Below are 21,141 nucleotides of genomic sequence, written 5' to 3'. Positions count from 1 at the left end.
ATTTCGCAACATTATGCCAAAAAGTGTGAAGGAAAAGCACAGACATAACACAAACTATCCACCTGTGCCTTGGTGAACACACTCAAGAGCAATCCACACACACACACAGACACACACACACACTCTGGATATCATACATATAACAATTGTGTATGTATGACTCCACAGTGTGGATGAAGTGTGTGTGATGCTGAAGACCACACACACACATCTGGAGTCTGTAAGGACACCACTGTTTTCATTGTGCTGCAGTTTACACACCAAGCGTGAGAATGTCTGATCAAGACGACACTGTTAATGGATCACACACATAATACAGGTGACACACACTCATATACACACACTTACACTCACCGTCTACTTTATTAGGAATGCCTGTACACCGGCACATTCATGCAGTTACCTAAGCTGTTGGCCTGATTTTTTGCATTGCGCTGCTGCCACATGATTGGCTGATTAGATATGTGCATGAATGTGCACGTGTACAAGTGTTCCTAATAAAGTGGACGGTGATAATGACCAGCATTTTATCTTTTTATGTCTTCCCTCTTGTTTCTTATTCATCATCTCTCCTTCAGTCTTCCACAACATAAAAATTGACCACCCCCACTTTCTCTTTATCCTTCTTAGTCTGAAACTTTTTAAAAATTATTTTTTAAATAAACTTTCCTAACTTTTCTAAGTCTTCTATTTTCAAACTTCCCCTAACGGGAAAATGACCATACTTATTCCACTTCTTTAGATCCCAGACCGAATGGTCCCCATATTTGATCTGCATTTGCTTTGCAAATCCCCAAAGGTCCTGGCGTGAACTCATGCTGTTACCCATCTTCTTATAATTTCCTTTTCTCTCTTAAGACCCAAACTGAAGTCCCTGACTGTCTTAAAAAGTAACAAAGAAGAATGGTTCATAAACGTTTACTTTACAGGTCCCTGACCTTTACTGCAGTTTCACAAGGAGCCCCTGACTCCTAGGCAGTCCCAGACTCCCAAAGGAAACAATACTGACCGTCAGGTGGCTGTCCCAAATCTGCATTGAGGATTAGGTCACCGTCGCTTCTCTCTCGCAGCACGACTGGCCTCCTATACAGCAAACTGAGAAAGGAAATTTTTTATTCAGGAGTCCTGGACTCCCCCTTGCACGGTTTCAGCCCCAAATCCTGCGAGAGGAGAAAACGAAGGATATTCTAACTCGAAGCCCCAAGTAATGTTGGATATTTTTTACTTTAATGATCTAGTCTAGGATAATTTAGTATAGAAAAGAGTCAACTAACAAATAACAAGATTGAATCCTTTTAATGACAAAAGCTTTTGGTCCCCCGTCCCTTCAATACAGAGTATGAAGTGACAAGAGCTGATTTCTTCTGCTGAAACTGCTGAAAGGACAAAATGTTACAGACAGTTTGAACATTGGATGACAATCTTATTACAGGAATCCAACGTATGTTCTCCTTCACATAAAGGACAGGTTTTGTTGCCTGGGGTCCTGTTGTGTTCCCCTGCCCGAGTTGTTGTGATGGTGGCAGCAAAATTACTTCTGGGTTTCGAGCGAGGTAATTTGGTGCTCATGGTTCTGCCTCCACCTGGTGAAACATCCTGAATGTTTCCACATATGGAATATATGACAACCTTTACTTGTGTTTCTATGAAGTCCACAATATCTGGACATTTAGCTGAGTCGTTGCGTCTTTCCTGTAGACCTTTTGCCATTTATCTCAGAGCTTATAAGGAAGCTTTGCCAGAATGGCTTGCAAGTTGGTTGCAAGATTCAGTTCATTCATGTAGTGAATGTCCTGCATAACATTGCAGTGACTTCAGAGAAAGAGACCATAATTTTTCAGAGCCTTGGCATCTTCAGATTATATGACTTTCCATGAGAGAGCCTCATCCATATAAGCTGAAGCTAATTTTACTTAATTGGCAAAGTGTTCTTTGAGCAAAGCCTTTGCCTTTACATAACCTTGTGAAGGAATCATACGTTGACAACTCCTGATAAACTCCTTAGGTCGCCCTCTGGTGTACTGCTCCAGGAAATGCAAACAATCTCAATAACTGCTTGCTTTCTTTTCCACCACTTCCTCAAATGAGCACATACAATCATGCTAACTCAGTGGATCTCCATCAAAGTTTGGAATTTCCCTTAGTGGAAGTAAAGCAAGGTTAAGTTGCTGCATCAGTAGAGAGAAATCTCATTTTGCTTATCACTTTATTGTTTGCCTTTGTTTTGTAATGTATGAGACATGGGCAGGTGTTGTGAGTGCACAAATGATTCCACTTCAGTGTCAAGAGATTTGATTCCCGTAGTCTTCATCCTAGCTCCCTTTTCTTCAAAAAGTATTGCGTGAACGTAAGTCTGTGGGCTCCCTGCTGACTCCGCCCACAGGGAGGAGCTACAGGCTATGCTGTCCTCTGTGTACACAGGAATGAGTTAACACTTTCTGCTAGGCTAACTTTGTATGAATAATTGTGTTGTCCACATAAACACAGTTTCCAATGCAGCCCAATAGTGAATAGTCATTGCAATCTTTGTGTGTTGCTTGGAATATCAGGCTGGATTTTAAAAGATGAGTGACGTAAGAATACTTCACAACTAGCATACTACCCACTATTAGCATAAGCCACCCAGTAGATAAAAAGAATTAGCTGACCTATCTGGCTTCTATTTAATGGAGCTGTCCAAGTCTCAAGCACCAGAAGCCATTACAATGAACATGTTACTAGCTATTTCACTTAAAACGCTCAGCTTTCCTCAGAAACACAGTGTTTAACATTTTACATTTTAGCACTACTCCTTTCCTTTTTTTCCTACCATTTTTGAAATTCTACTTTATTTATTTATTCATTATTTATATTTTCTCATGGCAACTCAGCGAGGCTCATCGCACTCAATCAATGGACAGTGGATTAAACTATTTTTTAAAGGGGGTGTTATTGGTTGGAAAACTGGTTTCATCAGTAGAGCTGGACCGTATCATTGATGAATGAATTTGAATCACTAACTGCTCCTTCATTCTGACTTTGTTTCAAATGTTTGTTTTCATGTTGAGTCTTTGCTGGGCTGTTTTAACTATTCAGGTTTGGGTGGTTTGCCCAGAAGCTCGGCGAGATGAGATTAACTTTGTCATCTTTGTCATCAGGATCATGCATATTCCCATTTCTTTTAGTGGAAATGTCAAAAAAGGTCATTTATGGCTAGATTTATAACTGGTTACAGAACTGCTTAAATAACAAATTCATGCAATCAGCGCTCTTACTGTCTGACAACCCCCCCAAAAGGCACACTTAAATTGTACAGATCATACTGTGATTTTATTTAGCGCTCTACATTAACAGGCCATATAGTAAATAGTGAAAGTAAGTGAAGGAGCAATTTCAGACAGGGCTTTAGTGTCACCCCATGCACACACACAACACACACAGAGCTATCATTCTAGTTTGGGGTCTTTCAAGTTCATGAACCCTAGATGGCGATAATCACAAGTCCATCCATGAGTTGCACATGAGGTGCTGAACTGATTACACCTCGCCATGTGTAATCGCAGAACAATTGAGTTCTTGCTCCACCTGAATTTACCAGCCCAAGAAATTAATTTCAGTGGAATTAAAACAGTCTTAAGACATCTCTGTGCACAAAGCGAGCTCCATAAGGACATGGTTTGAACTCGAGTGGCCTGCACATCAGTGCCTGACCTCACTAATGCTCTTGCAGCTGATTTGACCCAGGTAGGACCAGACATACAAGGACAAGAAAAAGATAACAGAAATAGATAAGTGAAATGGATGAGGTAAGATGGTGAAGATGATCGTGAGGAAGCAAGGAGGTGGCACTTATTTTCAAATATGATACTCTGTCATCCAATAAGATGTTAATTTATTTGTTCTTTACTAAACGAATAACAATAACTATGAAGCGAATAATTTGTGAATGTAATGTATTTTGTCCCAACGCTCGCAGCACTCTGAGGTATGGTACGATTGGAAAAGGTAAGAGTGGCTACCTGGGCTCGTGAGCAATTGCTGACTGAATAAAATATTTACTTGAGCAAATTCAAGTGTTTGGTAGTGATTTCTCATTTTACAGCTGAATTTCCACCACAGTGTCCACAAACTCCTGGCCATATTGTGTATAACGTGCTTAAGACAAATGTTTTAATAGAATGGTAAAATTGTTATTAGAGATAACTCATTCACAGCGATGATACCTAATAGGGTGTAAAATCACAGCATGTCCTGAAACAGCAATTGCAGGTGCAGAACCCTGCAGCAGGTGTTCCGGCTGTGCAGAATGATGTATTTATCTTCAAGGCCCGTTCACACTGAGACGTTTGTCGCAGCATGAAATACGGTCGATTTACCGCCCCAATGGCTGTCTATATATATATATAAATATATATATATATATATATATATATATATATATATATATATATATGTGTGTGTGGGTATATATATATATATATATATATATATATATATATATATATATATATATATATATATATATATATATAGTTGACTTCTACCCACCCACCCCCGATAAAAATAAGTAAAATAATCTGGGTCTTCCAATAAGTATGTGAATGCTATTGCTGTATCTTTGATATATTTCAAATCATTACTTATTTAAAAAGAGTCTAGTGTTTAAGATTAGAACTTTAAGGATTTAGCTTTAAATAAGCATTTGTTGCAGTGACCAAATCACCAAAGACCTTACATTTCACAAAACTGCATGCGTGCTTTAAACAGTTCACAAAAAGTGTGTGAAGGGCTTTCTGCAAACACGTAAATGCTGGCTCTCTTCACTAACGGAAAGTTGTGCAGCGCCACCTTATGTACCAGGGTATTTCTGCTTTTCAATTAGTGCCATCTCCTGTCAGGGAGTGAATATGCATTTTCATTCAGCGCGTGGGTGTGAACACGCGGCAAAAAATGGATCGTTTTCCGCACTGCGAAAAATGTCCCGGTGTGAACAGGCCCTTAGTGATTTTATGCACAGAATCGAAGCATGCAAGTTTCACCCATCTTTCACCTTATTTCTTTTTGAATTTGCCAGGTTTCTATGTTAAGCTATTGTTCTACCTACAAGTAAGTTACAGTACAGTACAGTGGTTAATTATACAGATTGTAAGTTATTGAGTAGACTACGACACTCAAATAATACAACATCTAATTGCATCACCACAGTTTCAGATAAATCAACAACATAGTTCGAAACAAAGACATTTTTTCCTCACTTAAATCAACTGCTATTGCATGACAAGAATCACAGCTTTAATATCATCACAGAGGCTATAACTGTTCCTGATGAAGTGTGATTGCTTTCCCATGGCTGACTCGTAGTATTAACGTCTTACGGCGAAGCAGGGGAGAATTATGTATTTTTAAAAAATGTCTGGTTCACAAATAAAAATCATGCTACTGAGAATTCTGTATAACTAGGTTTATAGAAAAGAGAACTATATTACACAACATTGGCTTTTTTCTGTGCGTGTTTCCATAATCTGTGATGTCCACATCTCTGTTACGGAACAAGATAAGGCTGTTTTATTTCAAACAAAAGTTTCCATCACTGTTACATTGAATATGAAGCATTTACCTAGTTTGCTGTTAGGTTAGAACTCATCTTGGAAATTGTATTAATTATTTATTCCAGTTGAGAAAGTGGTGCAGAACTTTAAAAAAAAATTGGGGTGAGCCATGTTTTCTCTTGCGATTCCAGTGTGATTAATCTTTGAACTATACTGGCTCAGCGGTCAAAGGTTTTGTGCTCTGATCTGATTCTGCTTTAATACCAGTCTCCAGTCACAATGTGGAAACAAGAAAGTCAAAACAATAAAATACACTGAAGGTCTGTTCAGCATGTCTCTCAATGCAAATGCCAGAGTTAAGTTATACATGCTTTAGAAGAAATAGCATCTTCTTGAGCTAAGTCATACGTTTCATTTCAGACAAAAAGTTCACATTTCCCCAGAGTTTTTCTAAAAGAAAGCTGTGTGACAGGTCTGAGGAGTGTGTGGCTGCCAATACTAAGAGGAGGAAGCAAAAACAAAACCAAAAAAACAAAACCACCCCGTGCAATTGGCTTCGAGTGCATGTTGCGTCACAAAAAGGAACTGTTTGCAAGCGTGTGACCAGAAGGAGGAGAGGTGGGGGCAGGGCTCGGCTCAAACTTTATAATCAGGTAGTTTATTGAAATGGAAGGGATATCACGCACACAGTCGAGGCATCTCTGCAGCACATAGTCTCTTAAAGAAGAGGCCATATGAAAAAATACATGCAATGAAATTTACAACCTCAGGACTGCACTCAGGTCAGTGTATTTATGTAGCTAATTTATGATTAAGAATGTTAAATACCTGTATAAGATCCGTTAACATTCAATTACTCTGTAACAGAGGGTTCATGTATCACTTGGGCAGGTCATATGATTTATTGGTAATGTTATTTATTATGTGATCTTGATCTGACAGTTTTGCTCAAAATCTCAAAAACTGAAACACCGGTTGTGTTCTGTGTCGAGCTGTAGTGAGACAATTGCATGGTGTTGTGTGGTGTTTTGTGGGGAAAACACTTGAGCACACAGTTGGGGTACTGTTGATGGTTTTTGTGGTACTCAGGAACATGAACATGTCCAGATCTCAATCAGCAGCTCCAAACTGTTTTAAATGAATGCTGTAAAAAAAAAAAAAAAAAAAAAAAAAAAACCCAAACATACAGGTCACTACAGATTCACAGCTCTATGACATCAAACCCTACTCACTTCCCAACATTACCTACAAATATCACTACTTGATACCTTTTGAAAATCAACCCACTTTGTAAAAATATTATTGGCATGATATACTTTTTGATTACTTCACAGAATGTAAAATTTATAATATTATGTTTGGCAGCATGGTGGTGCAGTGGGTAGATTTGCCAGTTGCATGGTCCATGTGCATGGAACTGTGGGTTTCCTCTGGGTTCCCTGGTTTTCTCCCACCTTCCAGAAACATGTTGATAGAAGGATTGGCATCTCTAAATTACCTCTAGGTGTGAATGTATGTGCATGGTGCCCTGCAAAAGACTGCCATTCTATTCAGGGTGTATTCCCACTTCACTGCCAGTGTTCCTGGGATAGACTCTGCAGAATCCTGACAGGATAAAGCACTTACTGAAGATGAATATATGAATAATTCCATTCCACAAAGGTAATAAGCTGCAGTACGGTCGTCAGCAGACAGGAATGGACAAGGCATGACTTTTTCAGTTTCATTAGTGCTCAGAAGGAGGAGGAATTTCCTTTAAATACTGTCTACCACATTTAAACTGAATTTAGGCTTTTTAAACTTTTCTCCTCCAGCAGACGTGTGAAAACTGTTACACTGTTTCAACATGGAGGAAGAAACCCATGAAAGCTCATTTGGGCCTCAAGAAAAAATAAGTTTGAGCTCATCCATGAATGCAAACCGCTGCTATGGCTCCATAGCCAGCGAGCCAGAAGAGAACCAACCTTTCACTACCAATGTAAACGACATCAAGCTCTCTCGCCGGAGATCTTACATTGCCGTGGCTGTGCTGTGCTACGTGAACCTGCTCAACTACATGGACCGCTACACGATCGCAGGTAAATGAGGAAGCTCAACTCCTAAGTATTAGGAGAGTTAGAAGGAACTGAAAAGCTTCTGAACCATTGGGCTTTATATCTAACACACATCCTGTTTCGGATTTCAGGAGTTCTGTCTAGCCTCCAGAAATACTTTGGCATCAGTGACAGCACATCTGGACTATTACAGACAGGTATCAGCTTTACATATCCAATCAAACAGAATATCTATCTGTGCCTTTAAGAGCCTATCATTGTTAAATGTGTGGTGTGATACAGTATCTGGTGTTAGAGCTCTCATTACAAGACCACTTCCTGTTAACTCCTACACAATGCATAGTATGACGTGGCTTGATGTAGGGCATACAGTTTGAGCTTACAGTCTGCATAGTCCTGGTAGCTTCTACAGTCAAATATGTTTGCAATGTTGATATGAAACTGTCAGGTGGTTTACTGTAATAAGTTTATTGAGTGCAATGCGTAACACAGTCATTTTCTGACAAGAAATTAGATTTCAAGAAAATTGCATGTCCTTAAAATATTATTGTCCATTCAGTGCAAACCATACCGTTATATGCAAAAGTATGGGCACCCCTGGCCAAATTACATATTTGATTGATTTTTGTTTTCTGCAGCATATTAAAATTATCTTTCTGCAAATGTTAATGGACCGTTACTTTATACAGTGCATCCGGAAAGTATTCACAGCGCTTCATTTTTCCACATTTTGTTATGTTACAGCCTTATTCCAAAATGGATTAAATTCATTATTTTCCTCAAAATTCTACAAACAATACCCCATAATGACAACGTAAAAGAAGTTTGTTTGAAATCTTTGCAATTCATTAAAAATAAAAAACAAAAAAAGCACATGTCCATTGTCTTAACTGACTCATTAGGACTCGTTAAGCAGGTCAAGGATTGTCATTAGCAATAAATAATATTTTCTCTGACTCTTCAAACCTTGTGCTAACACTCCACAATCATGGGCTCCTCTTAGCAGCTGACTGCGGATTTGAAAATGAATTTAATTGATGCGTCCAAAGCAGAGGAAGGTTATAAAAACATGTCAAAGTGCTTCCAGCTCACAAAGTCCACCGTAGGAAATGCCATAAAGAAATAGCAGTTAAGGGAAACTGTATAAATCAAGCAAAGATCTGGAAGACCAAGAAAATTCTCAGATAGAAGTGCCGGTATGCTGGGCAGAAAGGCAAAACAAATCCCCATCTGACACTAAGGACTTGCAGGAAGGTTTCTCTGATGCAGGATCGGTGGTGTACTGTTCTACTCTGCAGTATTATTTGCACAAACATGATCTGCATGGACAAGTATTTTTTCACAAGAAATCCTTAACTGTGACCTCATCATAAAACTGAATGTCTGAAGAATGCAGAACAACATCTAGATAAACCAGAGGCATTTGGCAAACAAGTGCTGTGTACTGGTGAAGTAGTAATGTAATAATGGCCCCAATCACCAAAGGTATGTTGTAGAAAACAAATAGCAGTATTCAATAAAAAGAACACTTTTCCAACTGTTATGCGTGGGGTTGTATCTATTATGTTTTGGAGCTGTGTGGTAGCCAGGGGTACAGAAAACATTGGACAGGTAGATGGAAGAATGGATTCCAGTAATTATCAGCAAATTCAGCAAAGCTGAAAAGAGATTGGCTTCTCCAACAGAACAATGATCCAAAACATTTCTCAAAATCCACCATGCACTACTACAAGAAACTCAAGCTGAAATTTTTGGAATGGCCCTCACAAGTCCCCTGACTTTAACACCATTGAAAATCTGTGGGTAGATATTAAACACGATGCAAAATGGGTCAAGCTCAGAATTCTAAGCATTCTGCAAGTGCAACTGCAATGATGTGTTCGTGTGTACAGTTATGTTTGTATTTTTGTGGACAAAGTGTTCTAACAGCAAGGCTTAGTTCAAATTAAAATGAGCATATTGTCACTATATAACATAGTAAAGTATGCATACTGTATATGTTCAGTGCTTTCATACATTTTTCATTATGGGCCATGTGTTTTATATGAGTGGCTTGATATAGAAAGTACAGCTTGGTGCTGTAAATGAATAACTCAGGGATCTACTGTAATTGCATGAAAAACATGGCCTCCTTTGGCAAAATGCTGATCCATTTACAGTTTTTATTTGCAGCTTCATGCTGCTGGCTCCAGTCTTCGGGTACCTTGGAGACCGTTACAACAGAAAACTGATCATGGTGGGCGGGATGATCGCATGGATTGTCACAACACTGGGCAGCTCTTTTGTCACGGCAGAGGTACAGCTGTACTTCTGGTTTAGGTCTCATACTTAACTAAGCTTTCTTAAATGTTGTGCAACATTTTAACCAACATTTCTTACACTACAGGTGACATAGTAATATATATTAACTTCTCATCACACCAGTCTATCCGTTATGTCCTGTAGTATTTCTGGGTGCTGGTCCTCATGCGAGCCTTGGTTGGTACTGGAGAGGCCAGTTACTGCACAATAGCTCCAACCATTATTGGAGACCTGTTCACTGGCTCCCAAAGAACCCTCATGATTGCCTTCTTCTATATCTTCATCCCTGTTGGAAGGTGAGGGTTTTATAAATAATGTGTGAATAGATGTAAAAAGAGATGTTAAACCAACAGTTTTAGCCTCAAATCTTAATGCAAGCCCTGACAAGTGCGAAATAAAAATATACTATTTTTTAGGCTTTAATGAAGTACCTAAACACATTTTGCCCAAAGACTGGGAAATGGCTGATGAAAAAGAAAAAACTTAAATTAGGTGTCAGGACACTGTTCTGTTGTTTATCATACTGCCTACTGATTATAGTTTTCTGTAGAATTTTGTGGTGGAAAAACTCAATAAATACAGCAGAAAGCCCACAATACTCAGAAAGAAAATGTTAAATCAAGAAGCTTTCCAGAAGAACCATTAAAGGTTCTACATGTAACCCTACAGTAGTGTTTTCCTTTCTGAAAGGGTTTCAAGAAGTGTATATTATAGTAGTCGTAATCTGTATCAGGTGGTTCTGTGTAAGGAATACAACATGATAGAGCATGTTGTCATAGCAAAATAATCAACAGGTAGTGTGATGCGGCCCAACGTGAAACAACATTATTGCCACCACCCCAAAGTTGATTATTTTCCTATAACATCACGCCCTGAAGTGTTTTACTCCTCTTATATCACAGCAATTTGTGATAACATTTGTGTAAATTAATTAAAGAACAACGTCATACTTTTCATCTGTGTATGGGTACATTTAATATTCTGGAATGTCCATGAAATAAGTTAGTTTGCCTTACCGCTTATGTTACAGCAGCTTTTTCCCTCTCTCTTGAAGTTAATAAGGCAAAGAAAAAAATAGCCTTCTATGTTAAAGAGAAAATGAAATACGCTCTGACTTTCCTGTGTTGAAAAATTTAAAGGGATAGTTTTACCTCTTACAATAGTTTTGCAACAGCAAAGCGTTGACACTGGAGACTCTTTCCAATGTCTTGTTATGGAAAACTTCTGTTTTCAGATTTAGAACACTAAATGAAGGAAACTTAGTCTGAGTACAAATGGATTAATTAAAAAAAAAAAACATGCCGCTGTTATTTCTCCTTTTGTCCAAATTGTTTCTAAACTGAAGTGGTCTTGGGTACATTCTGGGAGCCACAATCGCTACTGCTACAGGAGACTGGCGTTGGGCCCTTAGGGTAAGACACTTCTTAAAACATTATTTTCCTTCTAGAATTATAATATTGTACAACCCCAATTCCGAAAAAGTTGGGACAGTATGGAAAATGCTAATAAAAACAAAGAGGAGTGATTTGTAAATGTATGTATAAAGACAAAGCGAAAAAAAAAAAATATTTGAATGTAATTTAAAAAATCCATATTGTACCAACTTTGTCAGAATTGGGGTTGTATGTTTGTCTTTTTATTTAAGTACCAACATCAGTAGCAAGCTAAGAGTAAGTTATGCATTTCTCTGATTTACTGACAGCTTTGTTTACCAGCTGAAAACATAGTAAGAAGCAGTAAAAATTGGAGCATTAGAGCAGCGTTGGCATTGAATGAGGCTCTGTGTGTTTTGTCGCAGCTGAACCCAATTCTGGCGCTACCCGGGTTGATACTTCTAGTATTCCTGACCCCCAACCCTCCACGAGGCGCCTCCGAAACAGATGGAGAAGCATGCATAGAGCACACGTCTTACCTAGAGGACATCAAATATCTACTCAGGAAGTGGGTAAAACTAAAAAGACAAATGAAAGCATAAAGGTTATGAAAAGTTCCCAGATGGTCCATAATCACCCATTTTGAGTGTGCGGTTGTTGTTGTTGTTGTTTTTATTAGCCGGAGCTTTGTGTGGTCCACTCTGGGAGTGACTGCCATGGCTTTCGTCACAGGTGCATTGGCTTTCTGGACACCCACCTTTATGTCTCGGGCTCGAGTCATCCAGGGCATCACTCCTCCATGCTCAGAAGAACCATGTGACCCTTCGGACAGGTACACGCATGGTCACATCAAGACCTCCATCTTCTAAAGCAGCTCCTTTGAATGCAGTGTAAGCATGTATAAAAGAAGAATAAGACTCAGAAACCTTAGTGGGACAAAAAGTAATATGATTGTTCAGGTAAAGTATTAATGATGATTAAAACGTACAAAATGCTACAATAAACTTTCATTCAATATACATGTTATGATGAAGTTATGAAATAAATCATTTGGGTTGTAAAGTCAGACTTTTTAGACTTTTGAGAATGTGTATCGAAGTGTGCATGGTCAAAAGTCACTCAGAGGTTTTTTTGTATTCTGTTGTTTCTTTGTTGGCACAGTTTTGTCTTTGGGGGAATCACGGTGGTGACGGGTATTGTTGGCGTTTTCATCGGATCCTTAATATCTAGGCAGCTGAGAGACAAAGTGGCCAATGCTGACCCTCTCATATGTGCTGTGGGAATGCTCAGTTCTGCTCCTTGCTTGTACATCGCCATGGTCCTGGCATCCATCAGCATTCCTGCCACATATGTAAGTAACCTTAGACCTGATCAACTTTTTCTGCTTACTTCAAACATTGCTGATGGCTTAACTGGGAGGTCTTTTGGAAGGTCCTCAGAAAGATATGAGGTATCGTAAAGTAAAGTATCTTCAGCAAATGTTAGCATTTTTGTACAGGCTAGTTAGCTAATTAGGTACCATTATGTAATTATGGACATATATACACAAACAGTGGTGGCTCAGTGGTTTCATTGGTGGATCGGCGGTTAAGGGCAGGGGTTCAAGCATCAGCACTGTCAAGCTACCACTGTTTGGCCCTTATGCAAGGCCCTTAACCCCATCTGCTCCAGGTGTGCTGTATCATGGCTAACTCTGTGCTCTGACCCCAACTGCCTGGACAATTTTTGACAAAAGTAAAGTCATAACTCAAGATTTGGTAGGGGGCCCACAGATTGCTACTGGGGCCCAAACAGTTTGCTTATACTGTCTTGTGAGCCAGACCTGAACAGAGAGAGAGAGGGCCTGGTACATTTATTCAGTAAACAGGACAGAATGTTGAATGTTTTTTCAACCCAATGACCATGTCTTCCATCATTGCATCACGGCGTTCGAAAGTTCTTTTTCCTGTTCGAGAACCAATAAAACTGTAACTTTCAAGATTCTAAAGCTAGTAGCCAGAAACACGTACAAACAATTTGTCTGACTCTGAAACTAACGAGCCTTCACTGATTTGCACATAAAATTTTGTTTTAGAGAACTGTGTTCATGTCTGTCCAAACAGGATTTTGCAGCGTTTTTTGTGATTGTTGCGGCCAAAAATGTTTGATTTTGCTGCAACTTTTGTTCAAAATTTGTGATGTAATTTGCTAATTTTATTGTGCCTTTTTTTTGTGAAAAACTACTTGAATTGGCTAAATTGCAATTGCACAAAATTGTTTTGCGCAGTCTTTCTCAGTGATGTTTGTTGGAAATGAGACCTTTTAGCTGTACTCATGTTCGACGCATGTGAATCGAAGACTGCTTTGGCTGAACGCAGATTGTGATGATGTCACTCGACACATCTTGGCCCAAATCCGTGGAAAATCTGCCGTAATTTTTAATAATTGCACGCTCCTCCGAATATTACGGAGTTTGCTTGATTTTGCATTCATTTCTGCAATCACAGAATCCTGGAGGGACTGTCATATAAATCGCAGTTTTTCAATCACTTGCAGTATATCATCTCCAACCAGCATTTTTTCATATTTTTTCTTTCAGACTTTTATTGGTATTGGAGAAATCCTACTTTCTCTGAACTGGGCCATTCTAGCTGACATCTTACTGGTAAGAGTTGCTTCATGGTGCATAACAAATTGTGGAGTTGGAAAAAAAAACCTCCAATAAAACTTTTCCTTTTCTTTATATTTTAGTATGTTGTCATACCAACCCGAAGGGCAACAGCGGAAGCTTTACAGATTTTAACATGTCACCTACTTGGTGATGCAGGAAGTCCATATCTTATTGGCATAGTAAGTACATATTGCACATACATACATACTGCAAGTTTATAGGATAAAATTTAAAAAAGCCTAAGAGTATGAGAAATGTATGCATAGAATTATGAAATGCATACCAGTGTCTGTGACTTTTACCATTCAGGTCTCAGATGCTCTGAGTAAGCTTAAACCCGACTCTGCTGACTGGAGGTTCCGCAGTCTAGAGTACAGCGTCATCCTGTGCCCTTTCATCGGTGTTCTGGGAGGCCTTTTCTTCCTCCTGACTGCCCTATATATCAAAGAGGACAGGAAAGCTGCCGAGATGCTGATGAAAGGTAACACCAAATTGTGTGAGAGAGTGTATATGTTTGTTTGTTTGTTTTTTTGCTTGGGATGCCAGTTCTACTCACTTCAGATCAAGAATGAAAGAGTGTAGTGATGGAGTTGTGCAGTGATCAACGTGGTGTGAATGTTATGTGAAAAAATGTGAAAGGATTTTTTTAATGAAATCCAACAAAAAACACCCTCATGATTGCTCAAATTATTAGTCATTTTGGCTTAGTTAGATGGATGGATAGCCCAATGGACAGACTTGATTGATTCTGTTGGGGAAATCTGGAGGCTGGAGTAGTGAATAAAAGATATCACGTACACATAATAAATAGTCACATACTTACACACAACACAAAGAGCAGAAGACAACATCTGAATGAAACCTTACCTACCACTTACAGCAAATGTTTATTAAGGAATAAAACATGAAGAGACATGCTGTTATGGGAAAACGATCAATGAAGGTGATGCAAAACAATGCAAAGCCGAGTTACTCTTAATGAAAATTGAAATGGATTATTTTCCAATAATTGCACATCCCAAAGTGTTTTTACGCCTCATGTTCCAATTGTGGAACATCTGTGAAACAATTTAGTTGCTGGTATCACTTATGTTATAGCAGCTGTAAACAGTTCCATCCTTATCAGCCTCTCTTTTTCTGTCGTTTGCACTTAACTAATATGTTTATTCATGAATCTTCAGTAACTGCTTTATTCTGGTCCGGGTCACAGTGTGTCCAGAGCCTATCCCGGGAACACCGGGCACGAGAAGCAAATATACAGTATATGCTGAATGAGACGCCAATCCATCACAGGACAATAAACACACACATTCATACCTAGGCACAATTTGTTGATGTCTGTTAAGCTACTTGAAAGTTTTTGGAGGGTAGGAGGAAACCAGAGAACCAGGAAGAAACCGTGGCATATATAGAGAGAACGTGCAGTAATGCACTTAAGTATTAAATACTAAAACTAAATAAAATATTAAAGGACATGTTGTTACCTTAGCCATTTTTTTACACACCGTGTCAGAAGACACAAATTTTTTTTATAGCACTATATTTTTTTTATGTGTAGAGTACATCGTGCCTCCCTCGTGTCCTTGTTTCAGCTGTGAAGAGCGATGAGCTAGGTGTGCCCTAACAGCTTAATTACATTATGTTGTGCGTGAAGATGAATGAAGGGACAGAAATAGAGAGCCAGTGAGAAATGTTGGTATGGGACCACTGAAAGAGAGCATTGTTCTCATCTGTTTCTCTGTAGAGATGATCCAGCTTTTGTCGTTTCCTCGCTTTCTCTCCCCTGAGGCTCTTTTTTTTTTTATCAGGCCAGCAGGAAGAGAAGAGGTGTGCTGATTTTTGACAATCAGTTGCAACCTGATCTGCACACTATTTATGGATGTGCCCTTTCATTCTTTTTTTTTTTTTTTTTTTTAATTTATGGATATTCATAGATAAATACAAAGAATAATTGTTTTTACTCGCACACACACACACACACACACACACACACACACACACACACTACTACTACTATTACCACTACTACTACTAAGAAACTTACTTATGTAGCAGCTTATACATGTAAAAGGAAGCTCAAAGTGCTTTACAGTCTATATTAAAAACTATAAGACATTCCTATATTATTATAATAATACTAATAATAATACAAATTATAATGATAATAATAATTATATTATTATTATTATTCAACAGTGTTGAGAAAAAAAATGTATTAAAGTAAAACAATAACTTGTTTTAGACTTTACAACAAGTTTTAGACTTTGAATTTACATGAATATGCCATTCTCCTTCCATTTCAAACAGCTAGCTAGCTAGGTAACTGCTAGTAAACTAGCTAGCTTTTGTTAAAGATGGACATGAGTGAGATTTCAGTATCTGAGTCTCGATCTGCGTGACAGTCTCAGCAATTTATTTAACGCTAGCTAAACCTGTCATAGTATTCCATAACAATCAAAACTGTTTTGTTCATATCACTCACATTAGCCAAGTTAGCTAACTAGTTAATTTAGCATGCAGGTTTCTGAGTATGTCTTCCTCTAACCTCAGAAGTGGTACATCCAAAGTCATGGGTATTATTTGGTAACATCTAATGACTTCCTGAATTCCTTACGTAACCCTCCCTGAATCACTTTTATACAGAAGTACAGAGAAAGTTTCTTACAAATGGAAAAAATGCTAATTTAAGATTGTATTTAACCCAAATACCAACCCATGTAAATGTAATCAGTAATACTGTGGGTACTGTAAGTTCTCCCTCTGCTACCTATGACCAACAATGGAACTAGGTGCAACATACAAATGAGTGTGTTATTTTAATAAAATTATCCATTCATTCATCTTCAGAAACTGCTTTATCCTGGACAGATTAGCAGTGGAGCCGGAGCCTATCCCAGAACACTGGGCATGAGGGGGGAATACATCCTAGATGGGATGCCAGTCCATCACAGACCACCATGCAAACATACTCATTCACACCTGGGGCAGTTTAGTATAGCTAAGTATAGTATAGTATAGTATAGTATAGTATAGTATAGTATATTATAGTATAGCACTTAAATATGTTTTGGGAGGTGGGTATGCAAAACTCCACAGACAGTAACCCATGTTCAACATGGATCCAGAGATGCTGGAGCTGTGAGACAGCAATGCTACCCGCTGTACCTCCCCGACACCAAACATGATAAAGAAATACACTGGTGCTTGAAAGATTGTGAGAATTGAGTGAGAATTGTTAGATTTATCTGCAAAATATGACCTAAAACTACTTGTCTGCTGTTTGCTAAAGATTGCTTGGACAAGCCAGAAGGCTAATGGAAAAAATGTTTTATGGACGGATGAGACCAAAATAGAATTTCTTGCATTATGTTTGGAGAAAGGAAAACACTGCATTCTAGCATAAGAACCTTATCCAATCTGTGAAACATGGTGGTGGTAGTATCATAGTTTGGACCTGTTTTGCTGCATCTGGGACAGGACGTCTTGCCATCATTGATGGAACAATGAATTATGAATTATACCAGCAAATCCTAAAGGAAAATGTCAGGACATCTGTCCATGAAATGAATCTCAAGAGAAAGTGGGTCATGCAGCAAGACAACGACCCTAAGCACACAAGTTGTTCTATCAAAGAATAGTTAAAGAAGAAGAAAGTCAATGTTTTGGAATGGCCAAGTCAAAGTCCCGACCTTAATCCAGTAGAAATGTTGTGGAAGGACCTGAAGCAAGCAGTTCATGTGAGGAAACCCACCAACATCCCAGAGCTGAAATTTTCTGTACTGAGGAATGGGCTAAAATTCCTCCAAGTCATTTTAGGCCATATTTATACAGTAATATAGAAAATGCTAAAGGGTTCACAAACTTTCAAGCACCACTGTAGACTTGTGCATCATAAATACAAATGATCAGATTTATATTCACTGATGAGGGAACCTATTTCCTTCTGGCTCACATGCCTGCAGTCAGGGGTGTGAAGGCCAGCACATCAAACCTGCCCCTCATCCACACTCCTACAATATTGTATTACTTTAATATTAAATCCTGCTATTATCACGCACGGCAGTGCAAAGTCTACATATAGAGACAGTTTATGCTTATTCTTTGCATGTGTGTGTCTTCCAGGAGAAACTCCAGACCAAGCTGAACCCGTCACAGAGTCAACATGACCTATAAGCACACGCTCAATAGCACATTGAAACTACTGGCGAAAAAATTTAACCACTGAAGTTCATAGGCACTGCTCTGTAAATATTGCAAATATTGTGATTTCCTTTTAACATGTTTTAATACTATTTTTATTGTTGTTTTTTATGGACCATTGCGCAGTTATATACAGTACAGTTTTGTCAAATGGTATTTTGTATGTCTTTGAGTATGTCGATGTGCATACTTTAGGAGAATCTTTAATCCCACCAGCCATAACACCTAACAGGGTTCTCAGACATCCTTATTTGATATCCTAAATTAAGGAGATCAGTAAAAAATATTTTACATCTGTGACTGTCCTGTGCTCTTTAATAAACACCTACATTTTTAAAAACACAGTCAGGAAACTTCTAGGCAGGGAGGCGGTTCTCTCTGACTGTCAGTTATAATATAAGCCCATATAAGGGTATGCTGTAAATGAATGATGGAGTAGGAGACAACACTAGGTACAAGGTCTTCTCATCTCCACTTAAAACTCACTTTTCCAGTTTAACCATGTACAATATTACATTTTTATCTCATTATAATTGTTTAAGCAATTATGTTGAGTTTCACTTATGTTCACAGTTTCATTAAGGATTGTTTGTGGTATGTTGTTGCAGTGGGTAACGTTGCTGCCTTACAGCTCCAGGGTCCCCGGTTTGATCCTGAGCTCAGGTTACTGTCTATATGTGCCATGTCAACATCAGAATCGGTGTCAAACTACAATTCCCAGAGTACAGCGTGGCCTACACACGTGGCTGCCGAGCACTACAACTCACAGCCATTACACTGGGTATGTCTCAACCAGCTCCCTAGTTCAGTAGGTGGTGAATCAGTATATTATGTACACGCGTTTGGGCACTGGTAACGACTTAAAGACTCACTACACATTGGGACACTGATAACTGAATTTCTGGTGACATGACTACATACTTGCGTTATAAAACCTCACCAAAAATTAAAATGTCAAAATATTTAAGTTTTATATGTTATATAAATTTGTTAGCTTAATCACACATATTTCTGTCATAATATTTCAAGCAGAGTCATAGTCAAGCTAGTGGATAAAATCATTAAACCCTTAATAGCCGATAGACTCAAACTGTATATAGAGCTTCAGATGAAGTTAAAATTCTGTTTTTTCTCGTCGTGCTCTTGCCTGACCTGTTGTTTGTTGATTGCCTATCTCTTGCCTGAAGCCTGTTTCATGAAGCGAGTTGCAGAGTAAGCTTTAATTAAGGGTAACAGGTTTCATGACGTTGGTTATCAACTTTCTCAGTCGACCCAGGTGTTAACCCAGAATCAAGGTTTACTGCGTGTGCATAAAAGCCAGACGTTTGTAGCAAATAGCCAATAGCGTTCAACGTGGACAATTGGTCAACATGGCCAAAGCGCTGGAAAATTGCTCATTGTGTAAATGCGTAAGTTTACTTTTATAGGCTCACAATGAGAATAAACGATTTGAAAACTTATAACCGCAATGTATTTCATGTCATTTCATTTAGTATAAATGTAAATTATTTTAATTACATATTAATTAGAGATGCACCTATATTATATTTCTTAGCCAATACCGATAACCGATTATTCGGAGTGATATCGGCTGATACCGATAACAGATACCGATAGTTCTGCCTTTTATACCTTCTTTTAAATGAATAATAATTAATTCCACAATTCTGAAAGAAATGCAAATAAAAACTTTATTCTCTCCATTTCAACAAGTTGTTTCACAGTAACTGGTCTCATAAACAGAAAACACATTACTCTAATTAACATTAACACATGAACTACATTCTGAAGATTAAAGTAAGATTTCTTAACTTATTGAATGTTATTAATTCATATTAACATTGACTGAAGTCTAAAAAACCTCCTGTTACTCTCACATTCACTCACCACAAACACAAGCATTTCTACTTCATCACTGACATCAAACTGGTAATATATAGGCCTAATATAAACCTTTTTTTGATGATATTATCTCATTAACATTAACTGCATATGAAATATATTATACAAATATATTTTTCTGTGCAATATATACTACTTTTTTTTGTCACTCATCTTCATTTAAATCTTTCAACCATGTACTGGCCCTTTAATGGGGCAGTAGTGTCTCAGGTGGTAGAGCGGGTTTTCCACTAATCGTAGGGTTGGCGGTTCGATTCCCGGCCCACGTGACTCCACATGCCGAGGTGTCCTTGGGCAAGACACTGAATCCCAAGTTGCTCCCGATGACAAGTTAGTGCATTGCATGGCAGCTCTGCTACCATTGGTGTGTGTGTGTGTGAATGAGTGAATGAGACACAGTGTAAAAGGGATAAAAGCGCTATATAAGTGCGCCATTTACCATTTACCATTTAATTCAGCGGAGAGGAGCGGATTAGACTCGACGCGGCTTCACTGCTGCAGTGTCCGGTGTAAAATTTTAGTGGTGCAGAGATTACAGAGATTACAAACTGCAGATTTGTCATCATTCCACACAAGAGACATCATCTTTACACACAGCACGAAATCGATGTGTTTTACCGCCCTCTTTTGATAGACACGATAATCGGTATCGGCCGATACATCGGTGCATCTCTAATATTAATCAACTAAATATCAATTTGTGACAATATATTAGGACAGGAATAATGCAACCGCATGAAATTATGTACCACTCGCAAAGAACCGCAAAACAATACATGCAACACACACAGTTTTGTGGTACAATAAGAGCGGCTTCAGCATGTCAGACTTTTTAATATGCGGCTCAAGAAGCTGGTAGAGATAAACTATACCATCTGCCGAAAATCCATATCTTTCAGATGGTCAGGGGGATTGTGTCTGTCCCTAAAATTCTTTCCCTTCAAAGTGGCTTTATTATTTACGCTCTGAGCTCCACAAACGGTGAAGCCACCTCTACAACCACTAAAGGATTAACTTTGATGCATCAGATTTATATCAGTTTGCTCGAAGCTGGTTGGTCCAAGTTGGGTTAGAGTTTTCTTACCCAGAATAAACCCTGCCGTGCAGTGTAAATGACCATGGCGGTGAAATCC

The 21,141-nt window shown here is 38.5% G+C and overlaps 1 protein-coding gene across 2 annotated transcripts; it reads left to right on the top strand.

Moving 5' to 3' along the window:
* The first annotated feature begins 6,022 nt into the window (after window positions 1-6,022).
* Window positions 6,023-20,008, top strand: spns3 (SPNS lysolipid transporter 3, sphingosine-1-phosphate (putative)). 2 transcript variants are annotated; one of them, XM_053618426.1, is made up of 13 exons: window positions 6,023-6,310; window positions 7,346-7,606; window positions 7,714-7,779; window positions 9,742-9,878; window positions 10,028-10,179; window positions 11,229-11,295; window positions 11,682-11,824; window positions 11,936-12,088; window positions 12,418-12,607; window positions 13,835-13,900; window positions 13,987-14,085; window positions 14,216-14,387; window positions 18,029-20,008. In XM_053618426.1, the coding sequence occupies exons 2-13, from the start codon at window positions 7,375-7,377 to the stop codon at window positions 18,070-18,072; spliced, it is 1,521 nt and encodes a 506-aa protein (XP_053474401.1). In that variant the 5' UTR covers window positions 6,023-6,310; window positions 7,346-7,374; the 3' UTR covers window positions 18,073-20,008. The 2 variants fall into 2 exon arrangements, with proteins under 2 accessions (XP_053474401.1, XP_053474400.1); XM_053618425.1 differs by having other exon boundaries at window positions 7,343-7,606.
* Window positions 20,009-21,141: the final 1,133 nt, after the last annotated feature.

Source organism: Ictalurus furcatus, chromosome 28, assembly GCF_023375685.1.
Source record: "Ictalurus furcatus strain D&B chromosome 28, Billie_1.0, whole genome shotgun sequence".
Taxonomy (NCBI): Eukaryota; Metazoa; Chordata; class Actinopteri; order Siluriformes; family Ictaluridae; genus Ictalurus; species Ictalurus furcatus.
Note: the sequence above shows the minus strand (reverse complement) of the source record. Positions and strands in the feature narration are given on the sequence as shown.

Coding starts and splice junctions, on each gene's coding strand:
- spns3 (XM_053618426.1), top strand. CDS start 7,375: ATGGAGGAAGAAACCCATGAAAGCTCATTTGGGCCTCAAGAAAAAATA. Junction 7,607..7,713: donor GGACCGCTACACGATCGCAG/GTAAATGAGGAA, acceptor TTCGGATTTCAG/GAGTTCTGTCTAGCCTCCAG. Junction 10,180..11,228: donor ATCTTCATCCCTGTTGGAAG/GTGAGGGTTTTA, acceptor TCTAAACTGAAG/TGGTCTTGGGTACATTCTGG.